Source organism: Porites lutea, chromosome 4, assembly GCF_958299795.1.
Source record: "Porites lutea chromosome 4, jaPorLute2.1, whole genome shotgun sequence".
Taxonomy (NCBI): domain Eukaryota; kingdom Metazoa; phylum Cnidaria; class Anthozoa; order Scleractinia; family Poritidae; genus Porites; species Porites lutea.
Genome location: NC_133204.1, coordinates 18,297,554 through 18,318,202, shown reverse-complemented (window position 1 = coordinate 18,318,202; position 20,649 = coordinate 18,297,554). Strand labels below are relative to the sequence as shown.

At 39.8% G+C, this 20,649-nt stretch overlaps 2 protein-coding genes across 2 annotated transcripts; one reads left to right on the top strand and one right to left on the bottom strand.

Moving 5' to 3' along the window:
* Nucleotides 1-1,418: 1,418 nt before the first annotated feature.
* Nucleotides 1,419-8,204, bottom strand: LOC140932753 (uncharacterized). The gene is made up of 5 exons (XM_073382264.1): nt 8,160-8,204; nt 5,501-5,547; nt 4,451-4,515; nt 2,823-3,115; nt 1,419-2,060 (listed from the first exon to the last, which is right to left on the bottom strand). The coding sequence occupies exons 2-5, from the start codon at nt 5,538-5,540 to the stop codon at nt 1,586-1,588; spliced, it is 873 nt and encodes a 290-aa protein (XP_073238365.1). The 5' UTR covers nt 5,541-5,547; nt 8,160-8,204; the 3' UTR covers nt 1,419-1,585.
* Nucleotides 7,559-20,592, top strand: LOC140932752 (uncharacterized). The gene is made up of 9 exons (XM_073382263.1): nt 7,559-7,647; nt 8,653-8,949; nt 11,746-11,949; nt 13,490-14,170; nt 15,311-15,420; nt 15,550-15,608; nt 16,615-16,751; nt 18,106-18,577; nt 19,538-20,592. Exons 1-9 carry the CDS (start codon nt 7,599-7,601, stop codon nt 19,824-19,826), a joined length of 2,298 nt encoding a protein of 765 aa, XP_073238364.1. The 5' UTR covers nt 7,559-7,598; the 3' UTR covers nt 19,827-20,592.
* The last annotated feature ends 57 nt before the right edge of the window (nt 20,593-20,649 follow it).

The following is a 20,649-nucleotide window of genomic DNA, read 5'->3' as shown; positions in this document are numbered from 1 at the left end:
TACATATTTCAAATGCATTGTCAGTTACTGCTGTTCACTTGAAAATGAAACTTTTAGACAATACTCCTGAAGAGGTGCAAAGAAAGGTTTCTCACATTATACAGAAGACGCTTAGCTAAAACAAATTCCATATGGTTGTGGTCCTTCTGATTAAAATGATTAGAATCTGGTAATGTAATAATCAACCTCAATAAACAACCATTTTAAATGAGAATTTATTTTTGCAAGATGCTGATTTTCGTGTTAATGATTTCGTGCAAACTCTAAGGACAAGTATGGCGAGACAATGGCGGTCGTGTACGAACGCACAAGAAGAACTCAAGAGATGCTGTTCGCCGATTGGGCACAATAATACAAAGCATTTTTTGTGCCCAATCAGGAGCCAGCATTCGTCTGACCGTTTGGAAATAGCCCGGCGAGAGTCGGCAGCCATGTGCTCTTCCGCCCGTGCTTGAATTATCCCACTTCTCATCTTTATGGTGCTCCCTTGCTAAAGGTTCAATTTGATCGCTTTGTTTCAATCCCAAAGATCCAAAAGAGCCCTGGAGGCCAAATTCTAGTCTGGTTTGTGTTGGCCCTAATTAAGATACAGTGCAAGCTCTCGTAAGCGGACCCCCTCGGGACTCGAAAAATGGTGTCTGTAACTGGAGCTGGCCGCTCACGGGAATGTAAAAATACAGAGTTTGTGTTTGGGAGTTGAGAGAAACGGGCTTTTGTGAATATGGTCGTAAGTAGAGCTGTCCGCTTACGAGAGTGTCTGTTTGGAGAGCTTTCACTGAAGCCAAATTAAACCTTAATGAAAAAGAATGTTTCTTATGAATGCCTAGCTTCCTGAACTCTAGTCTGATATATGAAGTCATCTCTAAGCTTCTGTTTTTAAAACAGCTAATTTCATGATGATTCTCGTATAACCTTCAAGGACATCTTTATTCGGTCGGGGGTTGTAACCCTCCTGGAAGGGTCACCCCCTTAGAGAGGGTCAAAGATAGCGATAGGCCCCTTTTACACGAGGATAGATTTGCATCAAGCGCACGCTAAATTATAGTTTTTGTTCAAATCTAATTGTAAACTGATCTAAGCTTGTGCCTCCTAAGAGAGTAACCCTAACCCGACCATTTACAAGGCAAAAGTTGACCCTCGAGGAGGTTTATCTAAGAAAGCAGATAGGATACCCTACTGGCTTTTCATGTGAACAAAACTACTGAAACACAATAACGAACATTTAGCCTTAAAGGACGCTTAGCCCCCTCTCCCCTCCATGTAACTGGCGCATAAAAGGGAAATGTTAAGGAGTGAATATCGCAAGCTATATCCCAAGATTTTGCTTCACCTCTGCTAGAATGATAATTGTAGACCGTTATATTACAAGCCAGTTGAGAATAAAGAGAATTAAATGAATTCATTCTTTAAGGAGGCAGCATATAACCACTCCGACAGAATGAGGTTCCAATTAGTCTTCCGACTCGATCTTAGTCCAGGGAACTAAGAGACAGGTTTCGCGTACTGTTGTAGTTAAAAGTTCAGGTTATTGTTTGTGGAAATACGAAATAATGAATCAAGGCTCCACCGCCTCTTATATATGGCCTCATCTTCTGTACAAAGCATCATCAGGCTCTTCATCAAATCCGTCTAGTTCCCCTGAGCCGCTTTTCTCCTCTTCTCCTTCTTCCAATCCATCGTCGACTTCGTCCGGTCTTGGGGGTGTTTCTGACTTTTTATACGTCTCGTTAACCTCCTCCGGTGAAGAAGTCCCTGCGTTGCTTGGAAACGTCTCTGATATGACGTCAGAGGTACCTTCAGATTGAGTGAATTCCTCTGTGACGTCCTTATGGGTATCAATTGGTGTAACAGATCCTTGTGATGTAGCAGTAGTGACTGGCTCGGTGCTAACGTGCTCTTGTACTGTGATTTCAGGGACCGAAGAGTAGGTAGAGGTTGAGGTGGATGATGTGACTGATGAGGAAGACAGACCCGCCCCGCTTGTGGTGATGACTTCACTCACTGTTTGGCCATTTTCCGAACCACCGTCTACGTTCGAATAGGAAGTTCGAGGCACGCACCTGTAAAATTTGTATAATTCTTAATTAAGTCAGTTTAATACTTCCCACATTTTGACGCCAGCAAAGAAATCCTGCGTATGGGAATAGGATAGAAATTAACTTGAAACCGGCGATAAAATGAAGTGCCAGGCGACTAGAAAATGTCTTTGCTACAACGGACCACCTATCCCTCCCTTAAGTCACAATTTTGCCCTAAGTGAGAAGTAAGTGTCAATGTAGACGTTAGGGGATGGGTAGGTGGTCAGTCACACAGAAACCTCAATTGATCCACTATAACTGGGTTCAGTTTATTGATGTAAAAGAATGGCATTTTCACTTTAAAAAATGAGATATTAAAACACGTTGACTTTGCCTCATAATGGCGCAAATGGCGTTTCGGAGGACTTGAAATTTCAAAATTTTCCGGGGGAGGATGACACCGGACCCCTACAGGGGAGACGTCTTCGACGGTCCCCTTTCATCGAACCCCTCTACTAAACACCTGGATCCACCCCAGATTGCGTTGTCCACTAGACAGAGATTTATCCAGTGGACAGCGTTATCCTGTTTATAGTTGGAACAACTAGGCCCTGGCTCCAGTTGTCAAAAAGATAGAGAGTGCTATCCACTGGATAAATCCCTATCCAGTGCAGTGAATAAAGAGATAGGGAAACCAAGTGTGTTATCCACTGAGTAGTGATTTATCCTGTGAATAGCGCTATCCACCTTTTAAACAACTGGGGCCAGGGTAAAAAGAGACAAAGTGGTCAGTTATAACCTTACTTGTATTTTATGTCCAGATACTTGTACACTTCAGGGCAAATGGTGGTTCCAGCCTTCGCTAAGAACTGGTTGTTTGCAGCCACCTCACATTTGCGTTCCCCATCACACAGGCCTCTCACATGAGCAATAACTTGGGTTTCCTGTTCCTGACATTGTTTTTCCGAAGGAATGCTCGGGTGGACGCAGGTTGATTTATCTTTACGACCATACATCGTTCCCATTATTTCGATTTGGTCGAAAATGCTTTCGCATTTTATGTAAGCTTTCTGTCCTTCACAAACTATATTGCTATGCTAAGGGCAAAAGATAAAAGTAAACAATTGGTTAATAGATTCCTAGGAGTTTAAGCCGTACTTTAACTCCATATAGCCCAAGGGCCCGTTTACATAAAGGAAGGGTGCTTTAGCGAACCTACTTACTTCAACCAGGAGAGCGCGGCAAAATCACACCACCCTTTCTCGTGCATCCAAGCTCTCGGAATAGTGATTTGATAAAGATTGTAAGAAGACTGTAAACTTAATTGACGGATACATTTTGTTATGGAACGGTTAACTGTATTAAGTCGAAAGAACAAGTTATTGAAATCAGAAGGAAATTATTTGATCTCTGTCATTACTCCTGTAAAGCAGCGCGCTTTCCGCTTGCCGAAGATATTCGTTAAAAAACAAACTCAGTGACCAACGGATAAACAATTATTGAACTTGCTCGACCTTGTCCAATAATTGTTAACTGTTTTGAACCGACCAGGCGAAGATAATTGTTTTAGTATTTTATATGTCAACAATTTAAAAATAGTTTAAAAATAGTTTGGGACTTTTGTCAAGTAAAATTTAGTCGAGATACGACCATTCAAATAGTTGAATATATGGATCTCCAGACACTTGTCTTTATCAAATTTTGGTGGGTTCGAATAGTCGTACCTCGACAGACACCAAACTTTGTGAATTTGCACATCTCAGTGTGTGCTTTCGTAGTATATGGGTCTTGTTGTGAGAACCAATGTTCTGTCTTATACCCAGTTCCCCACGGTACAAAACAGGTCAATTTTTTAATATGCGGTCTTCATTTCCGCTAGCCACAATGTGCCTGGCCAAACCAGGAAATGTAAGAGGAAAAACACTGTATAGCATACAAAAGGTCCATTGCTTTTTGAAAAAAATAAATAAGAAATTTGACTATCTTAGGGCAGCACTTCCTGGTAAGCTATTTCACCCTCCCTCTATGCATGTAATAAGGCATTGAAGGAGCTAAGCCACACCATATGCTATTATCATTTTAAAAAGCTAAAACGCGGCCTCTCATTAATTGCATCTCAAAACTGATGGTACAGTTTTGTTATTCTAGACTATATTTAGATATTGAAACTTTTTCCTTTGGTCTTTTGCTATGGGTGGCAAGGATAAACATGGATTGAATATTGAAAAAGTTACGCCGACTTTTTAAGCGTTAATGCTATTCCTGCAAAAACCTCCAAAAATAATATTATGGCTAGTGCTCCCTGATGAAATTTGTTTAATAACTCCAGAGGAGCATTTTATGCAAGGGTAAAGGTACTAAGTAATGACTACAGCACAGACTGTTGGCCTCTTTAATGAATGACAATGGATCCCTTGTGATACTGTCCTTACCACTTTTAAGGCACTTGGAGGCTCAGCACTTTCGAATGACCCTAGGCTCGGAGCTCCATGGATCCCTGGAAAATGATGTGAAATCTTTGAATTACAGAGATTCCTTACAGGCACTCTTGTGAAAGAAGCCATAGTGGTGAAGTAATAAGAATTAAAGTTGAAACTCCAAAAAATTAGAGGCCAAGACGAAGAAAACTCATTTAATTGACAATGCCCAGATTCGGCATCGGAATCCGAATCCAGAATCCTGATCTTTGAATCCCGGAATTCAGCTTAAGAAATCCGGAATCTCACTAACGTTTGCAATCGAGAATCCAAGTTCCACTAACAAAGGGTAAAATCCAGTCGCTGGAATCCGGAATCTACGGCTCGGAAACCAGAATCCAAGACGTATTGTCTTTGATTCCCTTACATGGAGCGATTAAGTAATACTATGTCTTGCTCGATTCAGACACCTTTCCACAAAAGGAATGCGTCTCTGACTCAGTGCACCGTCAATTAGCTATAGAAGAATGCAGCGAGATTTCGAGATTCAAATTTAAAAACGAGATTCTCAAACGCACACTGATAGCTTTAGTACGATGAAGTTTCATGCTTCGCATAGAAATTACGCTGTTACCGAAATGACGCGTAAACTCTCCTCTTGGCCAGATAAATACGACCTTAAAGATTGGAGGATTCAAGCGTTTCCAAATCTATATCGTAGATTCCCAATGATCTTATCTCCTAAAGTATAGACTTAATAACAAATAAGGCAACTTGTTTCATTGCACGACCTACCACCTATGAAGCAGAACATAACCCACCCGTAATTGACAACAAGTTTTCTAAATAACAATCGTTGAAGCGTAAAAGAGCAATCTGATTGTTAAGTATTTTGTTAAATAACAGATGCTGATTAAGGAAAGAAGGTTTTAATTAAATTTCCACCGGCTCACTAAATTCGCAAAACTTACAGGTCTACAACTAATTGCTTTGAAGAAAAAATGCTTTTGTTTACAAAAGTACGGAACACAATAAAAATATTTATGGATCCAAAAAATTTCTTACCATGCAAACAGTATGACATCAAGATTCCAAGGAAACTCATTGACCACCTCATGTCCATGAAGGGTTGGAAAGAAAAATATCTGCGTTACTCGAAAGAACAAGAGGGGGTAAAGCTTATAGAAACTTTCGGTTGCAAAGACGGGATTACATCAGTTGATCCATTCTTCAGAGAGACGAATTTCTCGCTGGTGTTATGCATTATTTATTAATTCCAAATTTATCTTTAAGACGAAATCAAATCTTTATTCTTTTTAAGGATAAAGACGTTAAAATATATCAATTTACTTATTCAAGGATAGTAGTTACCTCAGATATAAACGACACCTCACCCCCAAAATTTTATTTTGACAGCCAGGATCGTGAGAGGGATACCTCACACATGACTGCTTTTGTTTACTTTTCTTAATCTTAATCATCATTGTTTAGCTTGCAAAACAACAATGTGATGGCCTCTTGTCCTGAGCTGATATTATAAAAAAATATAAACTAATAATACATAAGAAGTTTGTTGGAGAAAAAACTGACCATGACTGCGTGGTCCGGGCATCAAATTAATCTTATAAATCCTATACAGCGTCAAGATATAACGCAAAACTAGAAAAAAATTATAGACTTGTCCAGAATTACCTGAAAGGTTTATTTACCGTAGGGTGTTACGATGCCTTAAAAAACGTTGTCTGAGGCAAAATGTAATTCAGCGCACTACAGACTAGCTTTTTGCAACGGAATGGAAAAGTAATGGCGAACACAAGGTGCTGACCCACACGACCAGAGCTTAACCCCGGTTCAGAACCAAGGAGTCCTAGGGTTATTCTTGCTACTTTCCCTGGATGGGATGGAGTAGTCCATCGCGGGGTTACCCCCAGTGATATTTCGCCGGTGCCATTAAAGTACCGCTGAGTGGAGACCAACAAAGTAGAGCACTAACGAAACAACGAAAAAGCAAGGCTTAAGCCCAGATTTTCAGGGATCCGTTCTCTGAATCGACGGTTCGAGGTGATATAGGTTTAAGTTTTGATTTTCGGTGTCCTCGTTCAACACGGTGAACGTAACTACTGAACTTTCTTTGAAACGCTCATGAAGTAAGCGTCTTCTTTGCTCCCAAGAAAGACGTCAAATTTGGAAAGACCAGTTTATAATCATCGTCATCATCATCATCAGCATCATCATCATCATCATCACTATCATCATTGTTTAATTGCCTTTGTTAAATAGTCTATTTGTGAGGAGACGCCAAGAGAACGTTGGGATTATGGGACAGGGCCCTCTCGAATGGCAATATGTTAACAGGCCTTTGCAGTTTAAAACTAACCTGCGCCAGCCACGCAGCCTATTGCGGAAAGATATTATTGATCTGCGAAGAGATGTTATTTATACTAGTAAATGAAACCTGTTAAAACCTACTAATGACTCTATTTAAAAAAATGATAGTTTTCCACTCCGAATTTTGTGGGCAAAGCTCTTTGCTTGGTTGCTTATGAATAACTACAGATGTTTTGAAGTTGGCTTAACCCTTGAATACTGACACAGGTGAAAACAACAAATGGGCGTGCAGACTACGCTTCCGAACGTGAAGTCGCAAGACTCTAGCACCCAAGGGCGTGGTCAGCCTTGCAAGTGGTCTGAATAGAAACTTAAAAACGAATACTGGGTGGAAAATACCCCCGTTTTCTACGAGAAAAACTTCTTGGCCTGTTATCTGCATCCAAAGAACATCCTACAGGTTCTAAAAGGCAATTAAAAATTGGTGATCCATATTTACCTTTTAAGCTGCGGCAAAGAGAAATGGTAGGTAGCTTACTTCGGATTAAACTGACCCAAAATGCCAAGGATTTCAAAACAACCTGTTCGTTTTGATCATGATACCTTATAAGAGGCCAATGTGTTTCGTTTAATCCAACACACCAAGTTCAAGCTCGTACGCGAATAAGAACTTGAAGATACTTATCTTTATTAAAAATCATTTAACAATGGATCACCCTAGCGGCCAAAATTAAACTAAGCAGGTATTGACACAGGACTATTGTTCAAGTTATCAATAATAAATTGCTTGTTCCCTTTTTGCTTTATTAATGGCGCTTTCTTTCATCGATCAAAGATGAAGATACAAATACTAATTAGTGCTTTACTCTGCAGTGTCAGCGAAGGTAGGAGTTGTTGTAAATTGACGTTTTTGGTTCAGATTGATTTTTGTGTAAAAGGGAACTAAACCCCGCCAAAAAATATCTTGTAACCTGTTTAAGTTAGTGTACCCGCAACACTGAGTTGATTTGTGTATTCATATGAACACAATAATATTTGGTAACAGGGAGGATAAACACAATCACAGTGAATAAGTTAACGGGATAAAAGCTTAACACAGTGTAACATGGTAAATGTTCAATGTCCTGCCCTTTATGTTTATGTAACTAACGATTTATTACCGTCTCCACCTGATGAAACGAGGGGCTGTAAAATTTAAGACATCAATCCTGTTGTTACATTCATAGAGTAACTCCTTTAAATGGTCGTGAGTAGAATCCCTCAATCTACGGGATTTGACCTCTAAGGCTCTTTTTTCGTTCGTTAAAAGTATGTTTCAAATCTTTCGCCACATGGCTCAAGAACGGCTGAAGAAAAGCTTTAACTTTGACATCACGAAACATCCAATACGGGGTACCTTCAAAACAGCCGAACCACTATTATAGCAATTATAGGTTAATTCTGATCCAGTTTAACGCCAGATGTGTAGAATGAACCAGCGCTCAGTTTCTCAGGTGTGTTTAGTCACCATCTTTGAAAAACAGAGAAACATTGGAAAGCGTAGAATGCGGCCGTCGATAGAGAAGGACAAGAGTTTGAGAGAACGACATTACGCGATCGTATTCTAATGACGCTCCCAGACCAGTAGACACATGCCAGGTAGTTTCATATGACATGTGTATTCTTGATCGTATTAAATGTCTTTTTCTAGATTGGCGTCTAATCTCGGAGAGGAGACAGGAACTTAAATGTTTATGGCATTCTTCTCTAAACTAGTATTGTTTAAAGGGACAGTGCAAAAGCATTTCACATTATTTTTGTACTCTCACCGAACTGGTCGTTACGTATAGAGTTTTTGTCCCTTGTTGGGTGTTGTACTGTAGAAATATTATTCTATTTCTTCTTTTCAGTTTCTTCGTACAGTTCCTTCATACAGAACTGCTTGGATTCCCATAATGCGGTTCGCGCACACTATGGCGTTCCAGCCCTTAACTGGTCATCGGAAATTGCTGTCGGTGCACAGAAATGGGCCAATCATCTTGCTGGAATAGACCAGCTTCAACATGACTCCACAGCAACAGAAGGAGAAAACTTGTTTTACATGTACGGAGGAGACCCCGAACAGGCCTGTGACAGGGCTGTAAAGAATTGGTATCAAGAAGTGAAGAATTATGACTTCCGGTCCCCACACCTGGATGACAGTACTAGTAAGTGTGTACAATCCCTTGAACCCTAAGATCAAAATTCAGATTCCAATTCGTGGTACCTGTACGTTTCCTAAAGAAGTAGTGGGAGAATTTGTTGAAGTATCATTTAGATTCATTGTGTGTGACCATTTCCTTAATTTATGTCACCAATGTGTTTTGCAAAGTATTGATATTCTAAGGAGTCATTTGATGCTGATCACTCTCAGGGCTTAAAGGGTAAATATCTAACAATTAATGAATGAGGCTGAGTTTCTCATGAAGAATTATGGGGATCGAGGAGGGTATCAGCTCCGCAAATATTCTCCAAATAGCAGATGTCGCCCTTCGAGTTGTCTTCTTGCTATTCTTGCCAGTTTTTTTTGTTTTGTTTTTAGTTATTATTTCGCCTAGTTCTTGCCCTAGAAACGAGTGAAATGTTTTCTACAACCAAAACAACTCAACCTTGTCCCCAGGTCCTCACTGTTAACGGTGCATTAACATGCAAAAACGCTGCATTTTTGACGTCATTTCCTCGCAAAACACAAAATTCTTACAAATTTGATCATCAGCAACTGGTTATGGTGAATTATGCGTGTGCTTTTAGCCAATCAGAATCGGGGAAATATTTTGAATGAATAATAATTAACAATTATTGGATGAGGCTGAGTATCATGTCAAGATTTATGGAGATCGAGAAGAGTGTTATCCGCCGAGGCCTTATAATTCCCTCTGAAAAAGCCGAATTCAATAATTGTTATATTATTCTTTCAAAATAATTCCTATTTTAAAAACAAGCTAGAACATGCTTACCTCTATCGATGTTTAATAAGTTCATATTCGATAGTGCATGTTTATCGGCAAGTTTCAAGATACAGGGTTGTTCAGTACTGCAAATATTCTCCAAATAGCAGATGTCTTCCGTCGAGTTGTCTTCTTGCTGATCTTGTTATGTCTTTAGCCAACAGTTCGCATATTTCGTCCTCGCGAAACGAGTGAAATGCTCCGCCATTTTGTACTCACTACCAAAACAACTCAACCTCGTCCCTTGGTCTTCTTAGCTAACTGTTCAGCTTTCTGGCAATTATGCTGCACAATTGACGTCATTTTTCAGATATCGCAAAATTCTTCCAAATTTGGTCGACAGTAGTTGGTTATGCTAAATTATGCGTTGGATTTTAGCCAATCAGAAACGGAGAAATATTTTGAATGAATAATAATGATTGTCAGTGACAATTTTAAATAGTGTCATCTATTCTTTCAAACCTAATAACTTGCAATCGAGGACTACGTTCAGACCTCAGTGAATGGAACGATACTTACTGGATACTACTGTGGAACCTCGATATAACGAATCCGAAAATAACAATCGAAGTCCTAGGTATAACGAACGATGTTCTTAGTCCCTGTAACAGTAAAATATATGGAAGAGAACCTCGATGTAAAGAAACCTCCTTATATCGAACATATTTTGCCAGTCCCTAGGTCCCTCGTTATATCGACGTTCCACTGTAATATGAAATTCCTCCCGGGGGAGCGGGGGAGCATTCCCTTATTTGGACTTGATAGGGTATGTGCCGCTGACCAGAGTATACAGTTAGACTATTTAGAGTCTTTAACACTTAGGATGTGTTTTTGGACCTGAAGCCTTTCACAGGGTGTGAAGGTCGGCGATGAGCGGTCTACATGAGTGGTGCCAACAATTTCTTTTTTCTAAAAGAATAAAAATTCAATGACGTTAGTTTGAAAAATAATGATAATCAATTAAGTACGCCAAACGAAATGACTAAGGGTCATAGAATAAGGTCTCTTGTCTTAAACTGGGTAGAAAAATAAACGATTTTTGTCTTAACCCTTTAAGCCCGAATATCAACATACAAATTCTCCAAACTGATCTCAATACAGTTCCTTAAGAATAAGTTGAGAGAATTTGTTCAAAGATCAAAGCATTTCCCTTTGGTGATCATTTTATTTATTCTCATAAACGTTTCTTTGAAGTATGTATGGATATTGTTAGGAGAAAATTGATGGTGGTCACTCTTAGCACTTCAAGGGTTAAACAGTGTCAGGGGTTTGAAGGCCTCGGCGGCAGACGCATCTCTGGCTAAGTTTGCCATAAGTGCCATCCTTTTAGAAGTTACACACGCCAGAACTCGGCAATTCGTGAGTAAAAGATTGGGAGCATCTCCTCGGGCACTTGGGTGGATACCTTTTCCTTTTGTGTCGGTGTTTTCTGTTAGAGCAGAGGCACTTTGACAACAATCTTCTAGGCTTTAAGCAACCCCGTAACTCCCAGCTACGCTCGGATCTAACGGATAAAAGCTGAAGCAATTCATTTACAGATCCTGTACCTGGCACCGGGTGTAAAAAAAACATCATTTTGTGCCGTTATCTAGTCTCTAGTGCTCGGAAATCAAGTGCAAACGATATGAAAACCACTGTCCCGATCGTGATTTATCAGTGCCTGATCCTAATGATGATCTAATGATCTAATCCTAATGATCTTAACTGATTTGCTAATAAGTGCCTGACTGATGGCTTGAAAACTTACCTTCTTTCTGTTACAATCCTAATCTAAAACTCTACTCTAACATGTTAAAGTCACCTGATTTGAACGCTTCATATCATTCAGCATTACTTAACACTAACCAACTTTGGCCCAACAATCTAACAAACTCAGACTGATCAGCAGCAGAAATTTTAAAAAATTGTCGATAGCAGCCAAAGGAGTGTCTATTTACTCGCAAAAACTGGCAATTGCGTACTCTACATACAGGATTAGACCTCTTGAAAAACAGCGACGAATTAATCTCTCAACAGATCATTTCAGTCAGCTAGTTTGGCGAAATTCCAAAGAGCTAGGAATTGGCACAGCACAGAGCAAATCCGGGAACTTCTTTTTGGTAGCTCGATACAGCCCACCTGGAAATATTAATGGTGAATTTAGCGATAATGTACCCGCTGTGGAAGAACAATTTTCAGACGAATACAGACAAGAAGATAGCAACAATGATATAAATCCAGGTAAGATAGGAAAACTGGGAAAAATCCTGCAGTTCACAAAAACACTCATTACATTTTTCACCGAATCGCCACTTCAGAAACGAGAAGGAACCTGGCTTGATTTAACTTTCGCAAAGACTTCTGGGACTGTTGCTAGGGGCAGGGGGAAAATTGGCCAATAGCTGACGGACACGTACCTAGTAACGATCCCAGAAACAATTGCAGGACGTATTTCGGCCCCAGTTCCCTTCTGCTTTCTAAAATGGCGAAAACTGGAGAAAAAGGGTTGAAGAGCTAAGCTTTCTCCATAGTTATTCCTTTAAAGTTAGTTGTATAACATAGTTACGGGTATTTAACCCTATTCAGACTGGGCTTTTTTGGTCAATCTGTGACTGGGGGGGGGGGGGGGGCTCCTCGGACCCCCCCTCTGTATCTCTGGAACCAATAATGCTAGGGTCATGAAATTTACACACAATGATCATCTCCGTACAAAGAAGCCCCACACCCAGTTTTGACTTGCCACGCCCAATGATGACGTCACAGTGACGTCATATTCCGATTTTTCAATGTTTCTTATTATTTTTCTACTTAGATACGTAAAATATCAATAATATTGGTAAAGTCATCTCTTTGTTATCCTTTCTTATGAACTAGTAACAAGGAAACACTTGTACAGCGAGAAAAAGCAATAGGAAGTAAAATTTGAAATGGTCGTCCGCCATCTTGGATCCGCCATCTTGGATTTCCGTTTTTTTGTTAAAATTATAATTTAAAGCAACTTTCAAAGGGGAAAAAGCTCAAAATGTATAAAAGAAGTATCAAACTAATGTTTATTACCCAAACAAATGACTTTGGAAGTGTTATTTGGAAAATAGAGCAGCATATTTGTCAAAGCAAAAAGGGACAAATTTTACCCCACCCCTCCCCCCCAAATATTCGATGTTGGAACATTTTGATGTAATTCAAAAACTAGTCCCAAGCAAAGACCATTTTAACAACAAAAAGCACTATAAGTGTAAAAACGCGATCTTAAAACAAAAAAACCACCATTTTTTAAATTTTCCAAAACCTATGTGTCAGAAACTGGTTGCCATGGCAACATGATTAATCACATGGACATGGTAATTATACCAAAATGTTCCTAGATAAATTTTAGGGAAAGTCAGAAAATTTGAACGTCATAGCTCTTTCGGTGTAGGAGTTATAACGATTTTGCCGGAGCGGGGGGTTCGAAAAGCCCCCCCCCCAGTCTGAATAGGGTTAAGATTTTAAAACATAACAAATTTTGAGTGGATTTGCATATCTAAATTATTGGTTAAATTTTCTAATCTTTGAGGAAAGGCTTTATTTATACTCTTATTTGTTATTCCATAATTATAATAAAAATAACATGCTGAAATGCTGCCATTTTCCCGACAAAATGTTAAAATCTGAAGAATTAATTGTAGAAAGAAACTCCCTAAAACTCTTAATACAATTCTTTTTGTTCAATATCTCTGGCCAAGATTGATAGGAAAACCGTCATTGATACTGATTTATGCTTTTTAAATCTTCTCTTAAGCTCAAGACGGATCTTCATCCCCGAAGCCGAATGTTATTTATTTCAAGGAGATTAATGTTGATTCGAATGCACAGGGGCCGGAAAATGCAACAGAACCTGACCGTTCTGCCCCACAGCAGTATGATATGCAAGGTAAAGCTGTGGAAAACAGTCAGGACTCTGAAAAGAACCATCCTGCGACACAAGAACCAAACACGCAGTCGTCACGTGATGAGGCTGGAGACGGACAAAGTCCTCTGAAGGAAGATCAGAGTTCTCCTCAAAACGCTTTAAGTGGAAAACCAGCTGACAAAGGAGACAAAACAAATGCACAGTTAGGTTCTTCGGAGCAGAGCGAAGGTTCCACAAATGTAGCTCCAGTAAACGAAGTTTCCGATCACAAGCAAACCCGACCATTTTATCCTGAATCTGAGTCTGCTGATGTGAAACCGAGGCCGAATGAAACAAAAAATGTGGGGGCAGAAGTGCAACAGAGAAAAGAAGAGACGAAGGGGAAGGATGAAGCACTCGAAAAAGTAACACAATTACCACAAAATTATGAGCGGCCGAAAAAGCTTCATGAACCACCTAAGACAGACCTCACATATGTAGAACCACTGGTACCTAAACCACCTCCAAAGAAGGCAATGCCAGTACCCTTAAAGCTGCCACCAGAATTGGAGCTTATGACTCCTAAGCAAGGTATTCACATAACTTAAAGCCTCTGATGCAAGGCTGAGTTTTGTTAGGTCTAACCTCGATCAAACTCTGTTAGAGGAAGGTTTAGATGGTAATAATCAACTGTTAGGGATTGCGAACGAGATCACTAGAAGGTCAAAATGATCTTGCCCAACACTATGCTTTGTGTAAGTTTCACGAGGTAGGAGGTCCAAACGCGCCTAACCAGATGGCTTCCAATGCGTTCCATTCACTTTTAGTGACAGTCCAAAGGAATGATATGTTTGCTGCATATATGCAGCGCATGCGTTGTAGTATACTTAAAGATCAGGATTGCGAGCTCCTCTAATCGCCTGCAATTAATTAACAATTAATGAATGAGGCTGAGTATCTTATGAAGAATTATGGAGATCACGGAGGGTGTTATCGGCCGAGGCGGATAACACCCTCCGAGATCTCCATAATTCTTCATATGATACGAAAGCCGAATTCAATAATTGTTTTATTATTCATTCAAAATAATTCCTAGTTTAAAAACATAGCTAAAACAAGCTTACCTGCATCGATGTTAAGTTTATCTTCGATAGTTTACGTTTAGGTTTGTTCAGCTCCACAAATATTCTCCGAATAGCAGATGTCGCCCTCGGAGTTGTCTTCTTGCTGTTTTTGCTATGTTTTTTTGCTATAATTACGCCTAGTTCCAGCTATAGATTTTACTCTTGAAACGAGTGAAGTGTCCGCCATTTTGATTTTCACAACCAACCAAACAACTCAGCCTTGTTCCCACGGTGCCTTAACCTATAAGAACGCTGCATTTTTGACGTCATTTCCTCGTTAAAGTCAAAATTCATCCAAATTTGGTCTTCAGTAACTGGTTATGGTGAATTATGCGTGTGCTTTAAGCCAATCAGAATTGGGGAAATATTTTGAATGAATAATAATGAAAATTAAGTGCTTTTTTAACAAGCGTGAGTGGAGGAAAGTCTAGCTTTGAATAGAAGCACACTTTCTAGCTGGTCGGAGATCTCTTCATCTCGCATCTAACAAGCTGTTAACAAGAGAAAAGTTAAAGGTAGAATTATTGCGGGTAGGATATAAACAACTGCAAAAAGGGAAAATACATTTCCTTTTTTTGACACAACACCATACACCTTTTTGTAACAGGCAAAGACTTTCGAGTTGAAATTCGCTTCCCCAAGATGAACTTCTCCAGTGAAATGATGGTGCCAGAAAGTTTGGCTTTTGAAGAAGTGAAAAGAAACATAACTAGCGCAGTAAGTAAAGCAAACCAATTTTTCCAGTTGCTGGTTTTGTAGCAGCACCAGAGTTTGTTTTATGATGAATGGAAGTGATGATTGTGATGTGATATGATCTTGTTGTTTGCATTTCCGTCATGTTGCTAGATCTTAAATCTTTTCGATGACAAAGACGAATTCCTAGAAGCCAAAGTAATATCTCTGAGGTAAGATAAGTACTGCTTGGTTTCTTAGAAGAAAAACCTGTTAACCTCGTTTTTTTCGGACAACCAAGATAGCCTGAGCTCGCGTTTCAGTTGCTCTTTCGTTTTACGTGCCTAAACAAGTATCTGTTATGAGTTTAGGCCTTTCGTCTACTTGATCGCAAAGTCGAGGTAAACAATTATTGTAATCCCACGTTTCCCGAACGCAGTCTGCAAACGTGTATCTTTATCCATTACAATTTCTGTTGTGGATGAGTACTCGTTTGCCAACCTTTGTTAACGCTGACGTTGCAACACATGCAACATCACTAAAAACGTGAATTCGCACTGCTTTAAACTTTATAGTGCTTATTCCATCTCGTTCAATTCATCAACTGTTGATAATTTGTTTCCTGGGTTTGAATTCTAAAAGACTGTATCGAAGTTGAGGAAAATTAAAGAAAAAGAAAGTCGCTGTCTTGTGTTCGAGGCCTCTTCAAAACGTGAAATAAGGAACTTACACGTCGTAGTCGTGTAGCGTCGGCAAGGAAATTTTCAAAAAAGCGTGTTTTGCTTCTCCAATCGTCGCCGTCGCTGTTGCTCCCTACTGTCGAACCAGTGCGCCGTCAATCCTTTTTCGTTTGCAATTTACGGCCGGAGATAAAGTCGAGGTCAAATAAAAACGCAAAATAGAGGCCAGTATCCAGCCATTACCGAAAAAGCTACGTCAATAAAGGATTTATTACATGGCCAAAAAAAAGGCTCTTTCTTGCAGGACCAACACGGGAGATTCCAAACGTCTATATAGGCCCATCTCGCACGCTTGGGTAGGCAATAAGAACTCAGGATTTACTTCATGGTTGTCCGCTCGCAGAACCAGTCATAAAATAAATTATAGCTAACTAGCAACTTAGGGTACACTTGTGTGTTTCCTTTTTCTTTTTCCTTTTTGTATGCCATTAATAATTTCCCCTTGTCCATTTTTTTATAAGTTATTTAAGCTCGTTCCGTTCTCATACTTTAATCACAGAAACGGAAGTGGTGTAATAGCCACGTTGGGTTTACTTTTCACTAAGGACGCTCCAGGCCACCTCGACCCTCTAACAAGAGCACTACTCGCAGGAAAAATCGGAGATATGCCTGTAGCATCTAAGTACGAATCTGCAGGTAAGAATAAAGCGGCACTGTATTACGAATATAGAGGTATTACAGCTAGGTTGCCATACCTATATAAATAAAGGTTTTATTATACAACTCGCACCTCCATATGTAACCACCACTCGTAAGCGACCACCTCACATAATCGGCCACCTACAACACAAAACGTTCCCCAGCTAAAGCCTTACAGTTAGAACCTCTATAAACAACTACCTCCTGTAAGCGACCGCGACTACTACTTGAGGGCTGACCGCTTTTATTGTTTTCCATTGTTTTTAACCTCTTGAAGCGACCACTTGATGCACTGTCTGATCTCAAATTTTGCAGTGTGTACTATCAGTATGCTGCTCACAATAAACGAAGGTCTTTTAGTCACAACATGGAAAACACATATCGTAACTGAGAAATGTACTGCGGCTTAAACATGTGGCTTTTACAGATGGTAACAAGCAAAAGCAACCATGACTATATACTTTCATTTTTCTTGCTGATTTGTTTACCTTCTTATATCAGATGGTTTCCTTTTACGACAGATTAAAAGTGTTTCTCAAAATTCAAAATCGCACATTTATAGCGTACATCAGAAAGTACTCTATAATTTTCTGCCAGGAACACGTGAACTCATTAGTGCTTTCGGTCAAATTCTATGCCGCCAATCCGTTAGTTGTTTATTTTTGTTATTTTATATTTACAAGTGTGGTCGCACGTTTTTTGGTCTAAGCCGGGTTGCAATTTTATGTAAGTGTTGCCTATCGTCTTTTCTCATTCTTCGAATTCTTTTTTTTTGTTTTGCCATTTTTGGATAATACAAAACTTTAACTTGAAAACTTTGGATAAGATTTTTCAAGTTGAAAACCGTTTCATCCTGGTTATCAAGATCCAAAGAAATATGCTCATAGCTGAAGAGTAGTATAAATTGGATCGAATTAGCCCGTTTCTGCGTAGGAATCTCATTAAGAACGACAGGAATACAATTAATTCCTTTCCTCCGCATTTAATTCATAAGACAAAGACAGAAGGCTATCTCGTCATCCATCTTAAACCCGTCAAACCGGTAAAACCGCTTAAAAATAGAATATAACTTTCTCTTAATGAGATTCCTCCGCATTTTATTCATGAGATAAACACAAAGACGCTATGACGTCATCGTCGTTAATATTTTCCTCACGAGTTAATGAGATTCCTCCTAGTAAAAGAGGGGTTATCTACTATTCTACTCTAAAGTATTGCAGTAATTTTGAATAAAACCGAATCATTTTTTGAGGGTTTTCTTTGATTCCAATGTGGTTCTGGGATATTAAAGTTACACCAAAAAATCCTGACGCAGCTCCTTTACTTGTGTGTTTGCTAATTTTTTTTTCAGTTGCACTACCCGCTGGATACCTTAGACTTAATCTTCCAATGCAAGAACGAGGCTCCGGAGTATGCGCACAGCCTTGTTCCCAACCAGATAAGTGCTACCCCGCGGGGTGTAGTGCGCAATGCTGTGCATTCCAACCCCCATCTTACAAATACCATCCTCGAGTGTCACCATCAGTGCTCCCATCATGCCCTGGGACATGTGACGACAGCTGTTTCCCGGATTGTGATAATGATTGCTGTTCGAACATGTCGGACTTATTGGAGCCTTCAAAGACAAACGCCGGATCTCTAGTCGCCGCCCCTCCCAGTATCACATGCCCGGGATCATGCCATTTCTTGTGTTATCCGCAATGTAGCCCACAATGCTGTTCTTCGCAGCCCGTGGAAAATCCGTGTCACTCCTCGTGCCCAGCTTACTGCGCGCCGAGCTGTGATACTGCCTGTTGTGCATCTAGGAAATCCCTTGTTAATAGGTATGATACATTTTACGATGAACGGTTTACTGATAAACCCTAGTAGAAAAGTCAAAACTAATACTTTCCCATATTTTGATTACCGCTAACTTCCACCCACTCATAAGCCCACAAGTTATAAGCCCATCTACTCGCAAACAAAAAAATGCTCCTTCGCTTATCACCCCTTCTGAAACCCCGTGCAAAGATGCATTATCCCATGGCTTATAGGCGGCAAAATACGGTATACTAGTGAGCTTCAAGCAACGACGACGGCGACGGCTACGAAAACGTCACTTAAAAAGTGCATTCGCGCTGCCTCAAACTTTAGAGCTCTTGATCCGTCTCGTTCAATTCGTCAAATGTTGGCAAATTTTTCTGGAGTTGAATTCTAAAGGACTGTGTCAACGTATAGCAAAAGAAAAAGAAAGTCGTCTTCTGTTCACGTCCTCTTCAAAACGTGAAATTAGGCGCTTCCACGTTGTATTCGTGCAGTGACGGTAAAGAAATGCACAAAACAGCGTGATGCACGTGCAAAGTTCTTGTTTTGCTAATCCAAACCTATCGCCTTTTTGCCGTTCTCGTTGTCGTCGCCGTCGTGGTTGCTTAAGTTAAAAAAAAATCAGGGGTGTAGCAACCTGAAAGCCGTCGGTAAACAAGTGCTCCCCTTAAAAAAATGTTAAGACAAGTAAAAATGAACCAGGTAAAAAACAGCGCAAGCCAAACAAAGTGGACAGCCAATTAGGGTTAGCTAAAACTCCCGAAGTAACTGCATTAAATTTCTTTCGGATAACTTTTCAAATTAAAATATAAGAAAGAATGAGTTAACGTAAGTTAGAACTAAAATTATCTTCATTTCCAGCCTAGGCGAAATGATCACCTCGATCCCACTTTCAGAAGACCCGGACGGTGGACACTATCCCGCGGACGTCTCTATTGAAACAATCCTTTATTAACATTAGATAAATTTTTATTTGCCAGCTTTTCTAAGCAATACAGTCGATACCGCAGCGCCCAAAGAACAGTAGCAAGAAGCCGTTACTTGAAAAACTTACAAAAGCGCCTGAAACTACAGGGATTGAGAGGCCTGAAATCTATGAAACTGGCTCGACCAGTACGTCCAAGACAGCGGTCCGTCAAACTAAGAGAAGCTCGACTGAGACCCGAAAATCTGGCACTAGACGAATATGACCACAGTATTAACGATTGGGCCAAGAAAGGACAGATTACAAAAAATATCCACAGCCTGGGCCAAAGGTCTGGAGAATAAGGTATGAGGATAAATAGACATGCAGATCACCCGTGCGATTACAAAGACAAACACTGGTATTTTCTCGCATGACTGCAATTATTAAGAAGGTACCCTGGATCTTACAAATCGTAGAATGTAATCCTGTTAATGCTATTGTGACTAAACAATAGCCGGAGATTTTGGTTTACTAGTTTCACTACCTCAACACCAAACATTCTACAGGACGATAAGTCCAAGACTATTCTTCTCATGTTTCTTCAAAAAACTCAACGCTAAGGAGAAAAGTATGCTGACCTGAGAAACAGCCTACATCTCGAGACCCCACCACTGGTTTCCCTGCGAAATGTCGTCTGAGTAATAAGCGAAGAAATTCCATACTGATGACGTGTTACTACCCTAATTGGTTAAAAATTTTCTTTATCAAATCAGAAGCACTATCCAGATCTAAGTGGTGACACGTCATTTGCACGGAATCTCTGCGCTCGTCCCGACATTTCTCTCGGAAACCAGTGCTGCGTGGGGAAATGTTGGCTGTTTCTCAGGCTTAAAGTATCTATGATTTTTACGATTTCGTTGCAAGAATTATTGCAGTGCACTCCCAGTTAGACAAAACAAAAAACAATAAAAATGGAACCAGAGACGATTTCCAAAACCAAACGTCTCCACATTCACGGTGATTTCATTGACAATTGATAGCATGTTTCAGATTTAAAGCAAAATAATAAGTTTAAAAGTACATCGTAAAGAAGTTAAGAAATAACCAATAAAGCTGTAACTTTCAGTATTTTTGATGCATTGTTTCATGGTATTTTAAGGTATATTTCTCTACCCCACAAGTAGT